The sequence below is a fragment of the Piliocolobus tephrosceles genome, chromosome 11, assembly GCF_002776525.5.
Source record: "Piliocolobus tephrosceles isolate RC106 chromosome 11, ASM277652v3, whole genome shotgun sequence".
NCBI classification, from domain to species: domain Eukaryota; kingdom Metazoa; phylum Chordata; class Mammalia; order Primates; family Cercopithecidae; genus Piliocolobus; species Piliocolobus tephrosceles.
Genome location: NC_045444.1, coordinates 26,117,295 through 26,136,060, shown reverse-complemented (window position 1 = coordinate 26,136,060; position 18,766 = coordinate 26,117,295). Strand labels below are relative to the sequence as shown.

Sequence of the window (18,766 nt, the reverse complement as noted above, 5' to 3'; positions counted from 1 at the left end):
GTTTTTTTGTTTGTTTGTTTGTTTTTTGAGACAGAGTCTTGCTCTGTCGCCCAGACTGGAGTGCGGTGGCATGATCTTGGCTCACTGCAACCTTTGCCTCCGGGGTTCAAGCTATTTTCCTGCCTCAGCCTCCTAAGTATCTGGGATTACAGGCACGTATCACCATGCCCGGCTAATTTTTTGTATTATTAGTAGAGACAGGGCCTTCACCATGTTGGCCAGGCTGGTCACAAACTCCTGACCTCAAGTGATCTGCCTGCCTTGGCCTCCCAAAATGCTGTCATTACAGGCATGAGCCACCATGCCTGACAATGTATATTTTGATATAGGATGAGGGAGAGAGATGTGGTATTCTTTAAATTATCATATTCCTTAAATTATCTATTTTCTCCAAACTATGCCAATTTCAGTAGTTGTTAAATGTTTTAATGCTAGAGTATAGTAATTCCTACGGAGGCGATGTGTGGCAAAAGGATGGGGTTGGGATTTAGAGATGAAATAAGAAGGTGGTTAACAATGTGAACACTGGGTGCAACTTTGCCACTTTGGCCAGGTTACCTAATTTCTCTGCTCTTAAACTTTCTCATACATGTGAAGAAGATTATGTCTTCCTCACAGTTTATTAGTAAAACACTTAAATTGGTAATTGGCATGTAAGCTTGGTACATTTGCTGTTATAATTTGGAGTTTAACCTTATACCAAATTCCAGATCCTACATTAATGAGGTGTATCACTGTTGGCAAGTTGCAAATCTCTCCAAGCTGTTTCTTTGTATCTGAATACAATTTGCAATAATCCTTGCCTCACTCAATGATCTTAAGAATTAAATGAATAATGTTTATAAGTACTTACTAAATACCTTGTATAATTCTCTTATTGGCTAGAATCATTGTGTGCATTAATTTTTGTTTATTTCGCTAAATATTTATTTCTTGATTACCATTCCTTTGCAGTAATCATTCTTGTAAAAGTTTCTTTTTTCTTTTTTTTTTTTTTTCCTGGTTACAGGGAAAAGTAACCCAGTGAGTCCTGTTTGGAATATTAATACTGAGGCCAAAAAATCAAATTGATATCTTTATTAAAAAATTATACATAGGCAATTTAATTTGATTTTCAAATACAAAAAATTAGAACAACTCTGCAAGCAGAAATCACTAAAGTCTATAGTTCTAAAGTGGATACTGATTGCCAAGCTCTCTTGGCTTAGAATTTGATAAGGCAGAAGGCCCATTTCTTCATCCTAAGTATATGCCACAGCGCCTCCACTGATACAATTTCTCCATAAAAGGAAGAAATTACTTCCTATATTACATAATAGGAAGGCACAGATTTGTTCCAAATGAAACCAGGGCCTGGTTTTCTGAAAAATAAAATAAAATAGATAGACCACTGGCTAGATTAATAAAGAAGAAGTGAGAAAAGATCCAAATAAACAATTAGAGATGACAAAGGAGATATTACCACTGACCCCACAGAAATAGAAATAACCATCAGAGAATATTATGAGCACCTCTATGCACATACACTAGAAAATCAAGAATAATTAGATTAATTCCTGGACACATATACCCTTCCAAGATTGAGCCAGGAAAAAGTTGAATCCCTGAGCAGACCAATAATTAGCTCTGAAATGAAATAAATAATAAATAGCCCACCAACCAAAAAAAGCCCAGGACCAGATGATTCACAGCCGAAGTCTGCCAAATGTACAAAAATGAGTTAGTACCATTCCTGCTGAAATTATTCCAAAAAACTGAGTAGGAAGAAATCTTCAACAACTCATTATATGAGGCCAGCATCATCCTGATACCAAAACCTGGTAGAGACACAACAAATAAAGAAAACTTCAGGCCAATATCCTTGATGAACATTGATATAAAAGTTCTCAAGAAAATACTAGCAAACGGATTCCAGCAGCACATCAAAAAGCTTATCCTATTATCTAAGTAGGCTTTATCCTTAGGATGCAAGGTTGGTTCAATATATGCAAATCAATAAAGGTGATTCTTTGTATTAATGGAACAAAAGACAAAAAAAAACACATGATTATTTCAACAGATGCAGGAAAGGCTTTTGATAAAATTCAACACCCCAAACCTCAATAAACCAGGTATTAAAGGAACATACCTCAAACTAATAAAAGCTATCTATGACGAATCCACAGCCAACATCATATTGAATAGACAAAAGCTGGAAGCATTCCTGTTGAAAATCAGCACATGACAAGTGATATGTTTTGGTTGTGTCCCTACCCAAATCTCATTTTGAAATGTAGTTCCCATAATCCCCATGTGTCATGGGAGGGACCCTGTGGGAGGTACTTGGGTCATGAGGATGGTTACCTCCATGCTGTTCTCATGAGAGTGAGTGAATTATCATGAGATCTGATCGTTTTATAAGGGGCTTTCCCCCTTCTTTCCTCTGCACTTCTCCTTGCTGCTGTCATGTGAACAACATGTTTGCTTCCCCTTCTGTCATTATTGTAAGTTTCCTGAGGCCTCCCCAGCCATGCTGAACTGTGGGTCAATTAAACCTTTTTGCCTTTATAAATTATGCAGTCTTAGGTAGGTCTTTATTAGTAGCATAAGAATGTACTAGTACAACAAGGATGCCCTCTCTCACCAACCCTTTTCAATATAGTATTGGAAGTCCTGGACAGAGCAATCAGGCAAGAGAAAGAAATAAGGGGCATCCAAGTGAGAGAGGGAATCAAAATATCTTTGTTTGCAGACAATATGATTCTGTATCTAGAAAATACCATAGTCTCAGCCCAAAAGCTTCTTAAGCTGATAAACAATTTCAGCAAAGTCCCAGGATACAAAATCAATGTACACAAATTACTAGGATTCCTATACACTAACAACAACCAAACGAACAGCCAAATCAGAAATGCAGTCCACTCACAATTGCAACACACACACACACACAATACCTAATGATACAACTAACCAGTGATGAGAAAGATTTCTGCAAGGAGTACTACAAAACACTTCTCAATGAAATCAGAGATGACACAAGCAAATGTAAAAACATTCCACGCTCATGGATATGAATAATCAATATTTTAAAAATGGCCATACCACCCAAAGCAATTTATAGATTAAATACTATTATGATTAAACTACCATTGAAATTCTTCCCAGAGATAGAAAAAAATGGTTTTAAAATTCATATGAAACCAAAACATGCCCAAATAGTCAAGGCATCCTAATCACATGAACTGACTTCAAACTGTACTACAGGGCTACAGTAACCAAAGAGCATGGTACTCATACAAAAACTGGCATATAGACCAATGCAACAGACTAGAGATTCCAGAAATAAGGCTGCATACCTACAACTGTCTGATCTTCAACAAAGCTAACAAAAATAAGCAAAGGGGAAAGGACTCTATTCAATAAATGGTGCTGGGATAACTAGCTAGCCACATGCAGAAGATTGAAACTGAACCCGGTTCTTAAACCATACACAAAAATTAATTCAAAATGCATTAAAGAATTAAATGTAAAACTCAAAACTATAAAAACCCTGGAAGACAAGGTAGGCAATACCATTCTAGACATAGGAGCAGGCAAAGATTTTGTGACAAAGGCACCAAAAGCAATTGCAACAAAAGCAAAAATTGACAAATTGAATACAATTAAACTAAAGAGCTCTGCATAGCCAAATAAACTATTGGCGGAGTTAACAGACCACCTACAGAACGGAAGAACATTTTTGCAAACTATGAGTCTACAAAGAACTAATATCTAGCATTATTAAGAAACTTAAATTTACAAAAAAAAAAAAAAAAACTCATGGAAATGTTGTCAAATGACAGACACTTTTCAAAAGAAGACATACATGCAGCCAAAAAAATACGCAGAAAACCTCAACATCGCTGAATATTAGAGAAATGCAAATCAAAACCACAACGAAATACCATCTCACACCAGTCAGAATGGCTACTATTAAAAAGTCAATAAATAACAGATGCTGGCAAGGTTGTAGAGGAAAAGGAAAATGTTTTCAACCATTGTGGAAAACAGTGTGATGATTTCTCGAAAGCCTAAAAATAGAGATACCATTGGACCCAGCAATCCCATTACTGGGTATATACCCAAAGGAATGTAAATCATTCTATTGTAAAGATACATGCACATGTATGTTAATTACAACTCTACTCACAATAGCAAAGACATGGAATCGATCTAAATGCCCATCAATGGTAGACTGGATAAAGAAGATGTGCTGCATTTATACCATGGAATACCATGCAACCACCAAAAATAACAGGATCTTGTCCTTTGTAGAAACATGGATGGAGCTGGAGGACATTATTTGTAGCAAACTAATGCAGAAACAGAAAACCAAATACCACATGTTCTCACTTGTAATTGGGAGCTAAATGATGGGAACACATGGACATATAGAGGAGAACAATAGACACTGGGACCCATTGGAGGGTAGAAGGTGAGAGGAGGGAGAGGATCAGGAAAAATAATGAAAATAATGAATGGGTACTAAACTTAACCCCTGAGGGATGAAACAGTCTGTACAATGAACCCCTGTGATACAAACTTACCTATATAACAAACCTGCACATATACCCCTGAACTTAAAAGTTAATAAAGGAATATAAATGTTTTTATTACCACTGAATTGTACACTTAAAGATTGTAAAGATGACAAATTGCACACATATATTATACTTCTTCTTCTCTATACATCTCTTTATTTAGGATTTTGTTAATTTCTCTTAGCAATGTTTTATAGTTTTCAGATTCTTGTCCATATGTTTTTATATTTAAATATTTTATATTTGTAGAGGCTATTGTAAATAGTTGTTTTTTTTATTTCAATTTCTAATTGTTCATAGCTAGTATACAGAAATACAATTTACTTTTTAATAACAGCCATGTATCCTGCAATTTTACTAAATTAATTTATTCATTCTAGCAGCGTTTGTTGTAGATTCTGTTAAATGTTTTATGTAGAGAATTTAGTTACTTGCAAATGAAGACAGTTTGACTTATCTTTTCCCATGTAGATTCTTTTTATTTTTTATTTTTTTGCCTTATTATACTAGTTAGAAACTCCAGGATAATGTTAAATAGAAGTAGTGACAGTGTTCACCCCTGTTTTGTGCCTCGTTATATTTCTGTTATTAGTTTTTGAGTTTTTTGTCAAGAATAGAAGCCATATCTTATCGTGGTTTTTCTGCATGCGTTGAGACACGTATATGAGTTTTCTTCTTTAGTCAGCTATTATGGTGAATTATGCTGATTGATTTTTTAATATTGAATCAGGTTGTGTTCCTGGGACAAACCTAATTTTATGATGTATTAACCATTTTATTGACATAAAAACCCAGTTTTTAGTTTTACTGATATTGCTCTATTGTTTTTCTGCTTTCTATTTTTTTTTAATTTCCCTTCTTTAGTTTCTTCCTTTTATTACTTTGAGTTTAAGTTACTTTTCTTCTAGTTTCTTAAAGTGGAAGCAGAAGTCGTTGATTTGAGGATTTTCTTCGTTTTTACATTTTCCTTGCATAGTAGTTTGCTGGTATACATTTTTATACTCTCATAAAAAATTATTGACAGTTAAGCTAGTTTGAAACAGTTTGCTCCTTTCAGGCTTGGCTTTTATGATTTGTTAGAGAAGACTAGAACAAAGTTTATTTAGTCTAGGTTAATAGTTCCCCACTGCTCAGGCAGACCCTAAAGAGTACTCAGAGTCTCATGAATTAGAATGTGAATTAAATATTTGAATCTGGTTGTTGTTAACAGGCATGATTTCTGGACCCATGTGAACTTGGGGACTCTTCTCTCTCATCCTTTCCAGTGGTTCTTTCACCAGCCTGGAGGAGTCGGCTCGCACACATGCATGCACTTACCAGTACTTGACTGAATGCTCCAGGATGACTCTTTTCAGATACCCACAGTTCCCTCTGCTGAACTCTCTACTCTTGACTCTCTGCCCAGCGAGACATAGCAACCCATAACTTTCCCATAACTTTCACTTCCCATAACTTTTATTCATGGAATTATCTGGGCTCTGTTTCTGTCCTGTGTGTGCTGCTACTTATAATCTCTCTCTGGTAAATGGTGGATGCCATGGGATGCACCCAGTATTTCCTATTACCCAGAAATCAATGCCTTTCATTTCCTGATGTGCAATGTTTTCAAAAGTGTTGTTTCCTATATTTTGCTGTTGTGTGGTTGTTTTAGATGAAAAGATAAATCTAGTCCCTTTTGCTCCATATTGATCTGAGTAAAAGTATGGTCTTTACTTCTAAACTTTTATTCTCAGACATGTACTAGTTTAGTCACTCATGCAGTGAACTTCCTGAAGAAAGAACCTAGATCTTATGGTTCTTTATATTCCATAGGTAGTTCTGGGAACTTGATGAGTATCTACTGTATATCCGGTGATTTCTTACTAAAGGTTAATAAATGTTTATAATCTTCATCTAATATTTTTGGCTTGTCGATTTTTGTTTATAATACCAAACAATACACTTGTTGTACACATTGAATTATTAAATAAAAGTATACTTGAGATATTATGTAAATACATTGCAAGCACTAACAATGACTAAAACATTTTAAATATAAAGCATATCATATTTCATTTAGTAAAATTTTATTTTTATCTGATGATTTATGTTAATTAAATCCAACTAAACCAAATCTTTTATTTTTGAAGCAAAAATGGGTGTGGATATATAAATATCTATATATTTATCATAAAAATACAGTATTTTAATTTATTTCAGGTGATAGTTAAGTCTGGGCCAGGGACTTTCCTCAGCTTGGCTGTTTATGACAATTATATATTCTGGTCAGACTGGGGAAGAAGAGCTATCCTGCGATCCAACAAGTACACAGGAGGAGATACAAAAATTCTTCGTTCCGATATTCCACATCAGCCAATGGGAATCATAGCTGTTGCCAATGACACCAATAGCTGTAAGTTATAATAGAAAGCAAATGTATTTTCTCATTGTATAATCTCTGATCTCTAAAAATGTATGTATGTAATATATACATTTGTTTTAGTTGGATTTCTTTTTTCTTTTTAAAAATATTATTTTTTGTTACTACGGTAGTTGATTTTGTTTTTTCTATAGTTCTTAGGAATAGTGTTCAAGATTTGGCTGTTCAAAATATTGGAATTATCTGAAATATTCAAGGCAACTTCTATAGTGCATAATTTACCATCACAGGAACAGTTCATTTTTAATTATTTCTTCTAAAAATCTTATTTCTCTCTCAATCTTCATCTTTTAATTTTCAAATCAAGTTGTTTCAAATCATGAAAATTACACTTAATAGATAAACTTTGCATCTGGGCTTAACAGTTCTTTAGTCAATGCAGTGCTTACAAAATTGCAGTTTGCAGTATCAATGTGATTTCTAGCAGAACTAGTTCATTTGATGCCGTGGTATCAAATGTGTTAGAAAGATTTGATTAGTGTTGCATACTTTTGTAATGTACTTAGCCTTAGGAGTGCTTAGATTTTCAAAAGTCCTGAATGTTGCTTTTTAATGACATATTATTGAGAGATTGAGGCAGTCCAATAGTTTACTATTAATAGATATCTAACATAGAGTAGAAATTTGATATAAAATGTTATCAATACAACCTCTTTATTGTAGGTGAACTTTCTCCATGTGCATTATTGAATGGAGGCTGCCATGACTTGTGCCTTTTAACTCCCAATGGGAGAGTGAATTGTTCCTGCAGAGGGGACCGAATATTGCTAGAAGACAACAGATGTGTGAGTAAGTAAAGAGAATTGAAATGTAATATGACATATATGTTCCAAATACCACACACATAACTGAAATTGTGTTTGTGTATTCATGAAGTTATACTCTCTTCCAATATTAGAAGCTTAGTCATGTTATCTCTCTGCTCTAAAGAAAACTGAGTTCACTGTTCTGCTTAGTTATAATACCATGTGCTAGCCAAAATGGTAACAAATGTTTTTACCCTCCTGGTTGTGCACTAGAAAGTGTTGGGGCTGGGTAGAGAAGTATCTGCACACAATGATCATCTGAAAACGTCCAGTCTTGACTTTGTGAATTCCATCAATAGCAAAAGTAATTGAAGCTGAAATAAACTGGTATTCAGGCAGTATATCAGTAGCCTTGCAGTAAAACCACTCACAGTCCATCACAGTATGTAAATGAGAGAGAACGGCTCATGCAGCTTATTTGTAATCATTTCCAAACTGTTAATTAAGAGTGTAACATTGCAGCCTTGCATGATGTTTATACCTCCCAAAGGCATTACAATCTTTAATTAGTACCATTACAATATACACTTATTAACAGCTAAGTTTCCAAAACTGTTTCCAAAATAAATCAGGGTTCAAGTGTTTCAATATTGCCATGAAAAGCTTGCAAGCAAAATTTAAAAAGGTTAATTTCCTTTTAACGTTAAGACAATTTATATATAAGATGGGAGAGAAGTATCTTGTTGGAAATTGGTGAAAACATTCTCAGAATGTGTCAAATTTGATACATTTTTTTCCTTTCCTCACCCATTAAATATATCCTCAGTGCATATCTTTTCATTCAGAAAATTAACATAGTTGGATATATCTACATAATAAAAATAAGTATTTTTCATCTTCATCTTCAGTCGTTTTTTACTCTCTTTCCAATGGAAGGATTTTATCTCTTACCTGCTCTTCAGTGCAAGTGCTTGGGCATAATTTTCTTTAGCTTGAAAACTATTATACCATATACAAAATAACATAGACATATTTTCTCACTGTGCAAGTTGATACTACAACCCAAAAAGGCACCTCTTAGGACAAAAAGTAAAAGTTGTTTTCTTTAAGACTGTGCCAAAACAAATGAGAAAATGATGCAATTGGTCAAAATTTTAAATACAGATGGCCAATTTCCATATTTCGGGCCACAAATTCCCATATTTCTTTGTCACTTATCACTTCTCTGAATTGCTCAGGCAATTGCTTAAATTCTTTCAGTTTGCCTTTGTGGTTTCAGCTGTAATGGTCTGGATCTGATGCCATCTGTATTTCTGGAGTGTTAGCCATGCATTAGAATCACTCATGTTTCTTTCACAGGTCACTGCAGGCTAGTAGTGAAGCAATGCCTTTAGTCACAACGGCAAAGCTTATTTCTGTACAGTGGAGGCCTGTCCTTGCTGCATAATACATTCAATACAACTGTCCCTACTAAGCTTCTCTCTATTGATGAGAGGAAATGAATCAGGAAGAAAATTGTCATTTTAAAGAAGCACGATTGTATTCACATGGAACTGTAGAGTGATATTGGATTCCTCAGAGCTCACAATCTGTTACAGAGGCAGACGACATCCATTGTGCATTCATATTGAAATCCTGTAGTCCAGCGGAGAGATTAGAAAGTAACTCTTGGCTTCTCCTTGTCAAATTCGTCTTTAGGGACATGAGAATGTTTGTAGCATATCTGTGTCCTCATCTAAGTGATTTTACCCAGAGTAGTTCATGAATGTTAATGGCAGCATTAAAGGGGTGAAAGGTCATGTACTAACACCTAACTGAGGGCAAATGAGGGAAAACCATTTGTTGTCATAACTGTTGACAAGATTAGGCAGTCCCCTTGCATACAACATTGCTAATCTTATTGTAATCCATAAAAGAAATAAATATAGTAAATATAATTAGATGAAGTAATTGCTGTTCAGGAGAATAAGGGCAACTGAACCATGATGTTTCCAGAAAGAAGCAGAAAGCACTCAATACTATTTTATCAAATGAACGTACCTGAAGAAGAATTGTATTCATACAATATTTGTTTTTGCATAATATACAAAACATATTTATCTTTGAATAGTTTTTGTCTTTTCCCCAAAGGCACTAAGATGGCAACAATGGACATTTGGATCTGTTAGAGTGAGGAGAGAAAGAGGGTGGACAAAGGTTAAAAAATTAACTATTGGTACTATGCTCAGTACCTGGGTGACAGGATCAATCGTATCTTAAACCTCAATATCATGTCATGAACCCATGTAATAAATGTGCACCTGTACCTGCTGAATCTAAAATAAAAATTGACATAATAAAAAAAAAAGAAGCCTTAGATAAATAGACCCTCTACTAAATTAATTAAATTCTTGATATAATAAAGAAACAAAACCTTGGAAAGTTCAAATAGTAATAGTGGCTGTTTAATTGAATATTCCTGAAATAAAGCTCAAAAATTAATACTAAATTATAAAATTAAGCTATATTCTTTCATATTCTTTCATTAGCAGAGATGAATGAATTCTGCTTACCTCCAACATAAATAATACAAATGGATTTAAATGTACAATTATTCAGCAAGCAATGGGGTGAGTACATACATGCAAGCAGACAGTATATCCCAAAAATTGGATCCCAAAGTCTGCTGGTAAATGTATTACTGAAGATTAAAAATAAGTCCATTGTCCTCAATAGAAACCCTTCAAAATAGTAATCACGTACTGCCATTGTAAGGATGAAACTTACCTGTAGAAAAGATCTTTTTGTACTTTCAGATTCTTGACTTACAAATTAGTGTAAATCACCTAAAAATTCAAACTCTTAATTTCTAATAAAAATTCTGAGGCTTAGAAATGAGACTTTCTGACAGCAGTCATTTGGAGTCCATAGCATCAGGTGCACATGCTTTCCACTTGACCATTGTCCTCCTGCCCCTCATCCCACTGATTGCTGTACACTTTATGGAGTAAGTGCTGCTCGTGTATGGCAGCAAGAAAGAGTCTGCTCCTGGGAACCTCCCACACATGGATCGGACAAAGGTCTTATTTTAACAATTCTTATATTTCTGAACAGTATAACTTGCTACTGAGGTTTAATCAGAAGATAGTTAGGAAGACCAGAAAGTGGGGAAAAGTAGGGACTACTCATTTGACTGAGATGGTTCACATCGAGCATTCAGAATGGGTACTCTACGCACTGAAAAATATTAGTATATTGAAAAATACATAATAGATTCCAGTAAGAAAACACAAAAACACTTTCAGTATGTACAGAGCTCATTTAACTGGCTCTTTTTAAAAACAATAATAATAATTATTATTACTCTTTTGAGACAGAGTCTCGCCCTGTTGCCCAGGCTGGAGTGCAGTGGTGAGATCTCCATTCACTGCAACAATGGCTTCCCAGGTTCAAACAATTCTCCTGCCTCAACCTGCCATGTAGCTGGGACTGCAGGCACATGCCACCACGCCCGGCTAATTTTTTGTATTTTTGGTAGAGATGGGGTTTCACCATGTTATCCAGGATGGTCTCAATCTCCTGACCTCATGTTCCGCCCACCTCGGCCTCCAAAAGTGCTGAGATTACAGGCGTGAGCCTCTGCGCCTGGCCAGAAAATTATTTTTTAAGTTCTTAATTTCATAAAGAAATGTCATAAACCATGGCTCTTTAATTTTACATTTTGATAAATTTTAGTTTATCTTTATAATTAAAATTAAGAAAAATAATTGTAGTGGTGTCAAAAATATTGATCATTGCACAAAAGCATTGACTTTTTTTTTTTTTTTTTTTTCCTTGCAGCTAAAAATTCCTCCTGCAACATTTATTCGGAGTTTGAATGTGGAAATGGTGAGTGCATTGACTACCAGCTCACCTGTGATGGCATTCCTCACTGTAAGGATAAATCAGATGAAAAACTGCTCTACTGTGGTAAGTGTCCAATATGGTTTTGCTCATTTCAGATAAAGTTTTCTGATTCTTTTACAGTTTTTGGTTTGCTTGTCTCTGTTTGGTTTATGTGGATAATTTCTTTAATATTTCTCACTAACCTGTTGATCTAAGGCAATTGATGTGGCTTTGCTTGTGTTAAAATGAGGTACTTTATCTCCTATTTGATAGCCATGATATTCACTAAATAATTTCCTCATGGTTTTATATTCACAAAATATACTTTTTTTTTTTTTTTTTTTTTTAAGAGACAGAGTCTCATTGTGTTGTCCAGACTGGTCTCAAACTCCTGATCTCAAGCAATCCTCCTGCCTCAACCTCACAGAGTGCTAGGATAACAGGTCTGAGCACCACACCCAGCCAGAATATCAATATTTTTAAAAGTAGTAGCTAAACTTCTGAATTCCCTACTTATTCATCTCTAGCAATAGGTTTTAGGCTTACTTTCCTTAAAATGTAACTCAGACATATAAGTGGTTTTTGGATATGGACAGGCTTACTCTGAAGCAAAGTTTCACCAACAGACAATAGCACATTGTTGGGTTTTATCAGAGTCTTGTCAGTTCTATTTCTGTCTCCAGGATTAGCATGGGAGCTAGTGTCCTTTGGTACAAAGGCTCATTTCCTTAGGCATGGTCCACATCAAACATAGAATTCCACCAGCTATGCTTCTTTTGGCAACACCAAGTGACAGTCAACCTCTAACCTCCCTCAGGAGTAGAGATTAGCTTTTATGCTCTAGTAAGCAGCTGAGATTTCCCTTCATTGCAACAATATTTTTCCTGGAAATCTGTCTTTGCATAATCATTGATAATCATTGTATATTTGATCCAGATTTTTAAAAAATGGTCCTGATTTATTTTTAATCCTGGAAATCCAATAGCGTTGGGCTCATGTGCTATGCAAAATTTAGGAGTCTATATCTGAAATTGCTACATTTTATGTCTGCTTTTCTCCTCTATTCCATTATCTGGTAATAATTACACCTGAATAATTAAAGAAAAGTCAGAACAAGAGAAAGACAGGATCTGTGAGTTCCACAGACAGTCTTCTCACTGTTTTACATTACATGGTAACACACCATCATTTAAACTGAGAGTCTAACGTAATTTGTCCATAATTGATATGCAACCAATATCTTAAAGAATTTATCTCAAATAACATATTCGCTTTAATGAATGGCTATATTCTATAACATATAAAAATATTAAAGCATATAAAAGTAATAAACTCACAGGTTTACATTTACTATAAGTTGATTTGAGATTATATTTCATGTTATTTTTATCTTTGTGGAAGTCAGATGATACTCGTGTAGAGCAGGAGTTGGCAAGCATTTTCTGTAAAGGTTCAGCTGTAAATATGTTAGGTTTTGTGGGTCGTGTATGCTTTCTGTCACATATCCTCTGTTGTTTATTATTTACCATCCTTTAAAAATGTTAAAACTATTCTTAGTCCAAGAGCGATATGAAAACATTCTCACAGGCTAGATCTGGCCTATGGGTAATAGTTTGCCAATGCTAGGTGTAAAGTATGGGCTTTGGACTCACATCTGAAGTTAGATCTTTGTTCCCAAAACTAGCCTAGTGCGCAAAACCCTAGTGTGACTAGGGTAAGTAACATAACTCACTTCTCTGTGTTTTAGTTTTCTGCTATGAAATAGGTAGCTCTTATGAGTAGTTGAGAGTATTAAACCAGCAAGTATTTATCTACATATAATAAGTACAGAGCCTAGGGCAAAGCTGATGTTTAATACATGGTGGCTGTAATTACTGTAAGTAGTAGCTTCTGCCCCAAATCAGAGAATGTCAAGAAACCTTCGTAATGGTAAATAGAACTCAGAAGGTCATTCTTTCTCAGGGAATTCTGTAGATATTTTAAGACAATTTTTAAGAGCAATTTATTGATATTTAGATGATTCCATGAGACACTGATTCAGGAATACATGTTTTGTTGCTTTTTCTCCTTGTTATAAAATCCTTGCAGATAGATGCAAAGGATATAGGAAATGGATGTTGGAGTGTTTTTTTTTTATGTTTGAGGTACATGTTTATTGCTTCGGAATTGAATATGTGATATATGTTTATTTCTGTGCTACTTGACAGAATTGCCAGAAACAATAACATGGGTATAACTTGAAAAGATCTCCAGGCATGAATCTCTAAAGTTAAAACACTAAGTCAGAAAGGGCCCTTGCTGAATGAACTACTCTTTGACAATACAGAAACATTCTAATCCAGAGCTTTTATACGGCACAGTACTTGTTTTATAGATCCATAATCCAGTCATTATGAATGAAATATTATCAGTGATTTTCATTTTGTACAAATATTTCTATATGATCTCTGGTTATGAATTTCTACTTTTATTTATAAGAAAACAGAAGCTGTCGAAGAGGCTTCAAACCTTGCTATAATCGCCGCTGCATTCCTCATGGCAAGTTATGTGATGGAGAAAATGACTGTGGAGACAACTCTGATGAATTAGATTGTAAAGGTAAATACTTGTTCCATCAGTCTCAGAGTATTGGTGTGCTAAGTGTTTCCTGAACTTTTCCAACATTCATTTCTGAGAGCTCTATGTTATATAACACCTAGTAACATCTATGGATCACATTTTGGTAAATGCTGTTGGAATGGAGTTGCTAAAGTTACTTGAAAATTCTGACTATGTTCTCTATTTCTGTTTTCTACTCCTTTCCTCACTTTAAAACTCTTATAATTTCTCACCTCTTCAGTTCCACTTTCCTGGATTTGGACATTTCTACCAGAATGTGTAATATTGAATTTTCCGCTCCAAAAATGTTCCCCTTTATCCCTTAGTTCTCTGTTTTACTCACGATCACATTTTCCTAACCACTGTACAGGAAACTTTGGTGTTCTCCTTAATTTCTCCTTCTCACATATTCAATCATCAACACATCTTCCAGTTCTTTGAAATAGCTTCCATTTCAATCCACTTTAAGCCTGGGTTAACAGAGTATCCCTTTACCTGGTTTCCCTGCTTATACTTTTTCCATTTCATCCCAATGTCATCAGTCATGCCAATACTGTTTAACATTTTCCCAAAGTGACTATTGGGATAGATGATGAAGCCAAACTACCTGAGTTCAAACTGCTGCCTCAACACTTACTGTCTAAATTCGGATATTGCACTTAACTATTCTGTGTCTCAGTTTCCCAAACAGCAAGGTAGGAAAAATAATTAAATAAGAATAGCAATATTAAATAAGTTTAGAACAGTATTTGGCAATAGCGAATGCTATGTTAGCACTGGCATATATGTGTGTGTGTGTGTGTGTATATTGCACTGATAAAGAAACCTTTAATGGAATGTCAATGTTTGCAGAATACATGATAAGTTTTAGTCTGACATTGAAAGCTTTCTTAAATCTGGACCCCACAGATATTTCCAAAGCATTATCACTTTAAAGCCTTTCCATTCAATGAACACATTTTATTGACTGCAATGCATTAAGATTTGAGACACGAAATTCATGAGATACGTGCCTACACTCAAGAATATCAAATTCTAACTGTAAGACAGCCATGTAAACAGATGAAGATATATATCTGTGATTGCACACATAAGAACACCCATATGTCTTTTTTTTGTTTTTTGGCTTTGAAGTATTCTCAAAGGTTTCATAGGCTATACTGAATTTAAGCTGAGTCTTAAACTAAAAATAAGGTAGAATGAAGGAAACAAAAGAGAATACCAAGTAGAGGGACTAGTATTGAAACTGAAAGTAATTTGATATAGTCACAGACATATTACATATAAGAAAGTGGTAAAAACAGAAGAGGCCAGGCACGGTGGCTCATGTCTGTAATCCTAGCACTTTGGGAGGCTGAGGTGGGCAGATCATGAGGTCAAGAGATCGAGACCATCCTGGTCAACATGGTGAAAACCCATATCTAATAAAAAAACAAAAATTAGTTAGGCGTGGTGGCAGTCGCCTGTAGTCTCAGCTACTCAGGAGGCTGAGGCAGGAGAATCGCTTGAACCCAGGAGGTGGAGGTTGCAGTGAGCTGAGATTGCGCCACTGCACTCCAGCCTGGTGGTAGAACGAGACTCCATTCCCCCACCCCCCAGAAAACAAAAACAAACAAACAAACAAAAGAGAAGGTAGAGGAAGGGGCCGGGGCATGAAGGTGCATTTTGTGCCATGAGAAGTAACTCAAACTTTATCTTGTAGTCACTAGAAAGTCACTGAAGGTTTAAAGCAGGCAAAATACAATGAAATTTACATTTCAAAAAGGAAAGAAAAGAATAGGATTGTGTTAATGAAACGTGTAATAATAAGATTTGTTTGTGTGGGAATGGGGATAAGACAATAATGACAGTTTGCATTTTGAGGTTGGAGCACTTGAAGACATGTAAATGAAGCTATTTTACAGGCATGTAGATAGGTAGAGATTTGGAACTCAGGTAATAGATGTTGATCAGAAATATTGATTTGAGGCACATTAAGGAGAAAAACTCAGAGGAAGTGTGGAGTAATGATTGCATGAGTAGAGTGCATCAAAATTACTTATTGAAATAACAAATTATATATGGAAAGGTGAAGTAGCTTGCAGGACTAATAGAGGGATGTGCTTAAGAAATTATTATCTCAAGAAAGGAGGGTCATTCAGCATTTTCAAGTGCTACAGAAAGGATAAGAGGGAAGGTATGAACTGGAAGTATCCATCATATTTGGCAAATAGTAGATACTCACTTGATTACATTCATGGGTGTCATTTCAGTGGAATAGTAGAGGAAAGCAAGAGAACATAGTGTGAAGGCAGAAAATGGGTGGTAAGGAATAAATACAGTGAATATAAACTGTTTTTAGAAAAGATTGATGGTAAAGGAAAGGTATGAAGTACAGTTGTGATGAGAGGGCTATGCAGAGTTGAGGAAGGGGGCAGAATGTGTGCAAATTATTTTGTAGCTATACGGAATATTGGGAAGTTACTCTGCCATCTTAGACAGTGTGACTTTGTGGAAACACTTGCATAGATTATCATCTAAGGTTGACACTGTAGCTTAGAAAGAGCTAATGACATTTGCCAATTAAGTTACCTATTAACTTAATTTAAAAAGGATTTAACAAGATTTAAAAAGGTAAAATATAGTCAGACACTGGACGTAGGGGGAGGGAAATAAATTAGCATTTGGAAGAAAGGAGGAAAAGAAATTAGAAGACCTAGAAATAGATATGTTCTGTCAATTATTTGTAAGCAAGTGAGGAAAATATAATATAAGCATTAACCCAGGTTAAAGGTAAAGCAATCAAGAAAGAATGTACCGGAACTGTACCGGAACTGAGCGATAAATACAGAAAATAGATTTTAAGGCAAGATTCATCAAAATAAACTGTGGGAATATGATACGTTACTATGGGTTTTCTCCAGAAATGAAAATGTATTTTCAAAAGTGGTAAGTAAATTATTCAGTGTGTTTGGGTTTATGAAATATAATACCTCATATATGGTAGGTATTTATTAAATTCTTATGTGGCTGGTTGAAGCAGTAAGTCTTCTAAAATATAAATAGATTTTATTCTACCTAATGATATCAATACCAGCTGCTGAATAACAATAAAATAACTCAAATAGATATTTCCTCTTTTTCAGTCTAAACTCTTGATTTCTGTGTTATAACTATCTCAGTCATACTCTTGGGCACAGAACTGTGCCTTCATGAATGAAGCTTCTCCTTTAACCTTTCTTTTATGGTAAAATTATAACAATTGGATATCTTAAAAATAAACAAGCAAAACTTATGCCTTAAAGCTGGTCACGCTGAATGCAGGACATTTGAAACTAAAATTGCTCATGGAAACACAAGCATATACTTTATTACTTAATAGAAACTAGTGAATTTAATTCAATGGGCTAGCTCCTTTAGGATAAACAATTGGTAGCTATTTGGATGAAAGAGTACTCTTAATTGAATCTTTTAGTTTTGACTTTTCTCTCATTTTAAGTTTATTAACATAGTGTCATTGTAGAGTACCTTTCAAGCTATAGAAAGAAGACTTCCCTGGGTCCATATCCCATAAGGCAGGCTGTCTGATAAAGACTTATATTATGCAAATGTGTTTCCACCAAATATCTCCCGTATAGTACATAAAAGATGATAAAGGAAAAGGCATAGATAAGGGGTTCAGGGAAAATGGAAAAGAGGTCTCTTTCCAAGCCTTTTCTTCCAGTTACCCCTTCTCTCTTTCTATTGTCAGTGCAATGTAGAGGTGCAGTGCTTTTTTGCACATATATTCAGACATGCAAATCACCTATCACTTTTTAATCAAAATAAAATATAAAAGATAAAGTGATATAATTAGAAGTCAGTATATACAGGGAGATTTTGATAGACTGTGGTAAGAGGCTATGGTGGAGCCATCTGTAAATTATCTGAAGTACTACTGTAGTTTGCTGAATGTAGATGTCAGTAGTAATTACTACTTTTTTAAAATTTCACAAGAGAAGAGAGTCTATTTACAGAGTAGAAAGGGTGTTGCAATGAATTGCTTTTGGCTTCTTCTCTTTAGGGGGAAAAAAAACCATGCCGAATCTTCATCATTTTTTAAATTTACTGCCCCTTTACAGAGGCCCTTTCATGACTGAGAGCTTTAGACATCAGGCCATCTGCAGGTGGGGAGATGAGGCATTGTTCATAAGTTTGTCATTTTGTGCTCCTCTTCTGGTTCCGTGGCAGGGTGAGTGAATATATTCAGGGAGAGTGCACGATATGCTTCCTTCCCTGTTGAGATGAGTACAAACTGCTCCCTTTGGGAAGTACATGAAATTCCTTAGGGCCATGGAAGGACTTTTAGGTAGACTGAGCTAGCAGTTCTGATGCTCCTTAAAGGAGGGGAAACTAGCATTTGTTTTTTCCTAAGTTCATAGTAAACCTTTGAAAAATTCCATAAACAACAAGCTAAAGGAAAAGGATAAACATAGCTGGAGAAGAAACTGGCATTCCTTCTGGATTTGTGCACCCTTAGAACCTAAGGGGTGAATTAAATAATTAAATAAAAGATGTTGTTTGAAAGTAAATGAAAGGCAGATATGAGAGAAAACTTAATG

General features: G+C 35.1%; 1 protein-coding gene across 1 annotated transcript in view; it reads left to right on the top strand.

Moving 5' to 3' along the window:
• The window catches only part of LRP1B (LDL receptor related protein 1B), a 1,636,277-nt gene that overhangs the window by 1,326,099 nt on the left and 291,412 nt on the right, over positions 1–18,766 (top strand). The window contains exons 44-47 of the mRNA XM_026453105.1: positions 6,759–6,951; positions 7,642–7,767; positions 11,544–11,672; positions 14,067–14,186. Of these exons, the coding sequence (XP_026308890.1) occupies positions 6,759–6,951; positions 7,642–7,767; positions 11,544–11,672; positions 14,067–14,186 (568 nt within the window). The remainder of the gene's footprint in view (positions 1–6,758; positions 6,952–7,641; positions 7,768–11,543; positions 11,673–14,066; positions 14,187–18,766) is intronic.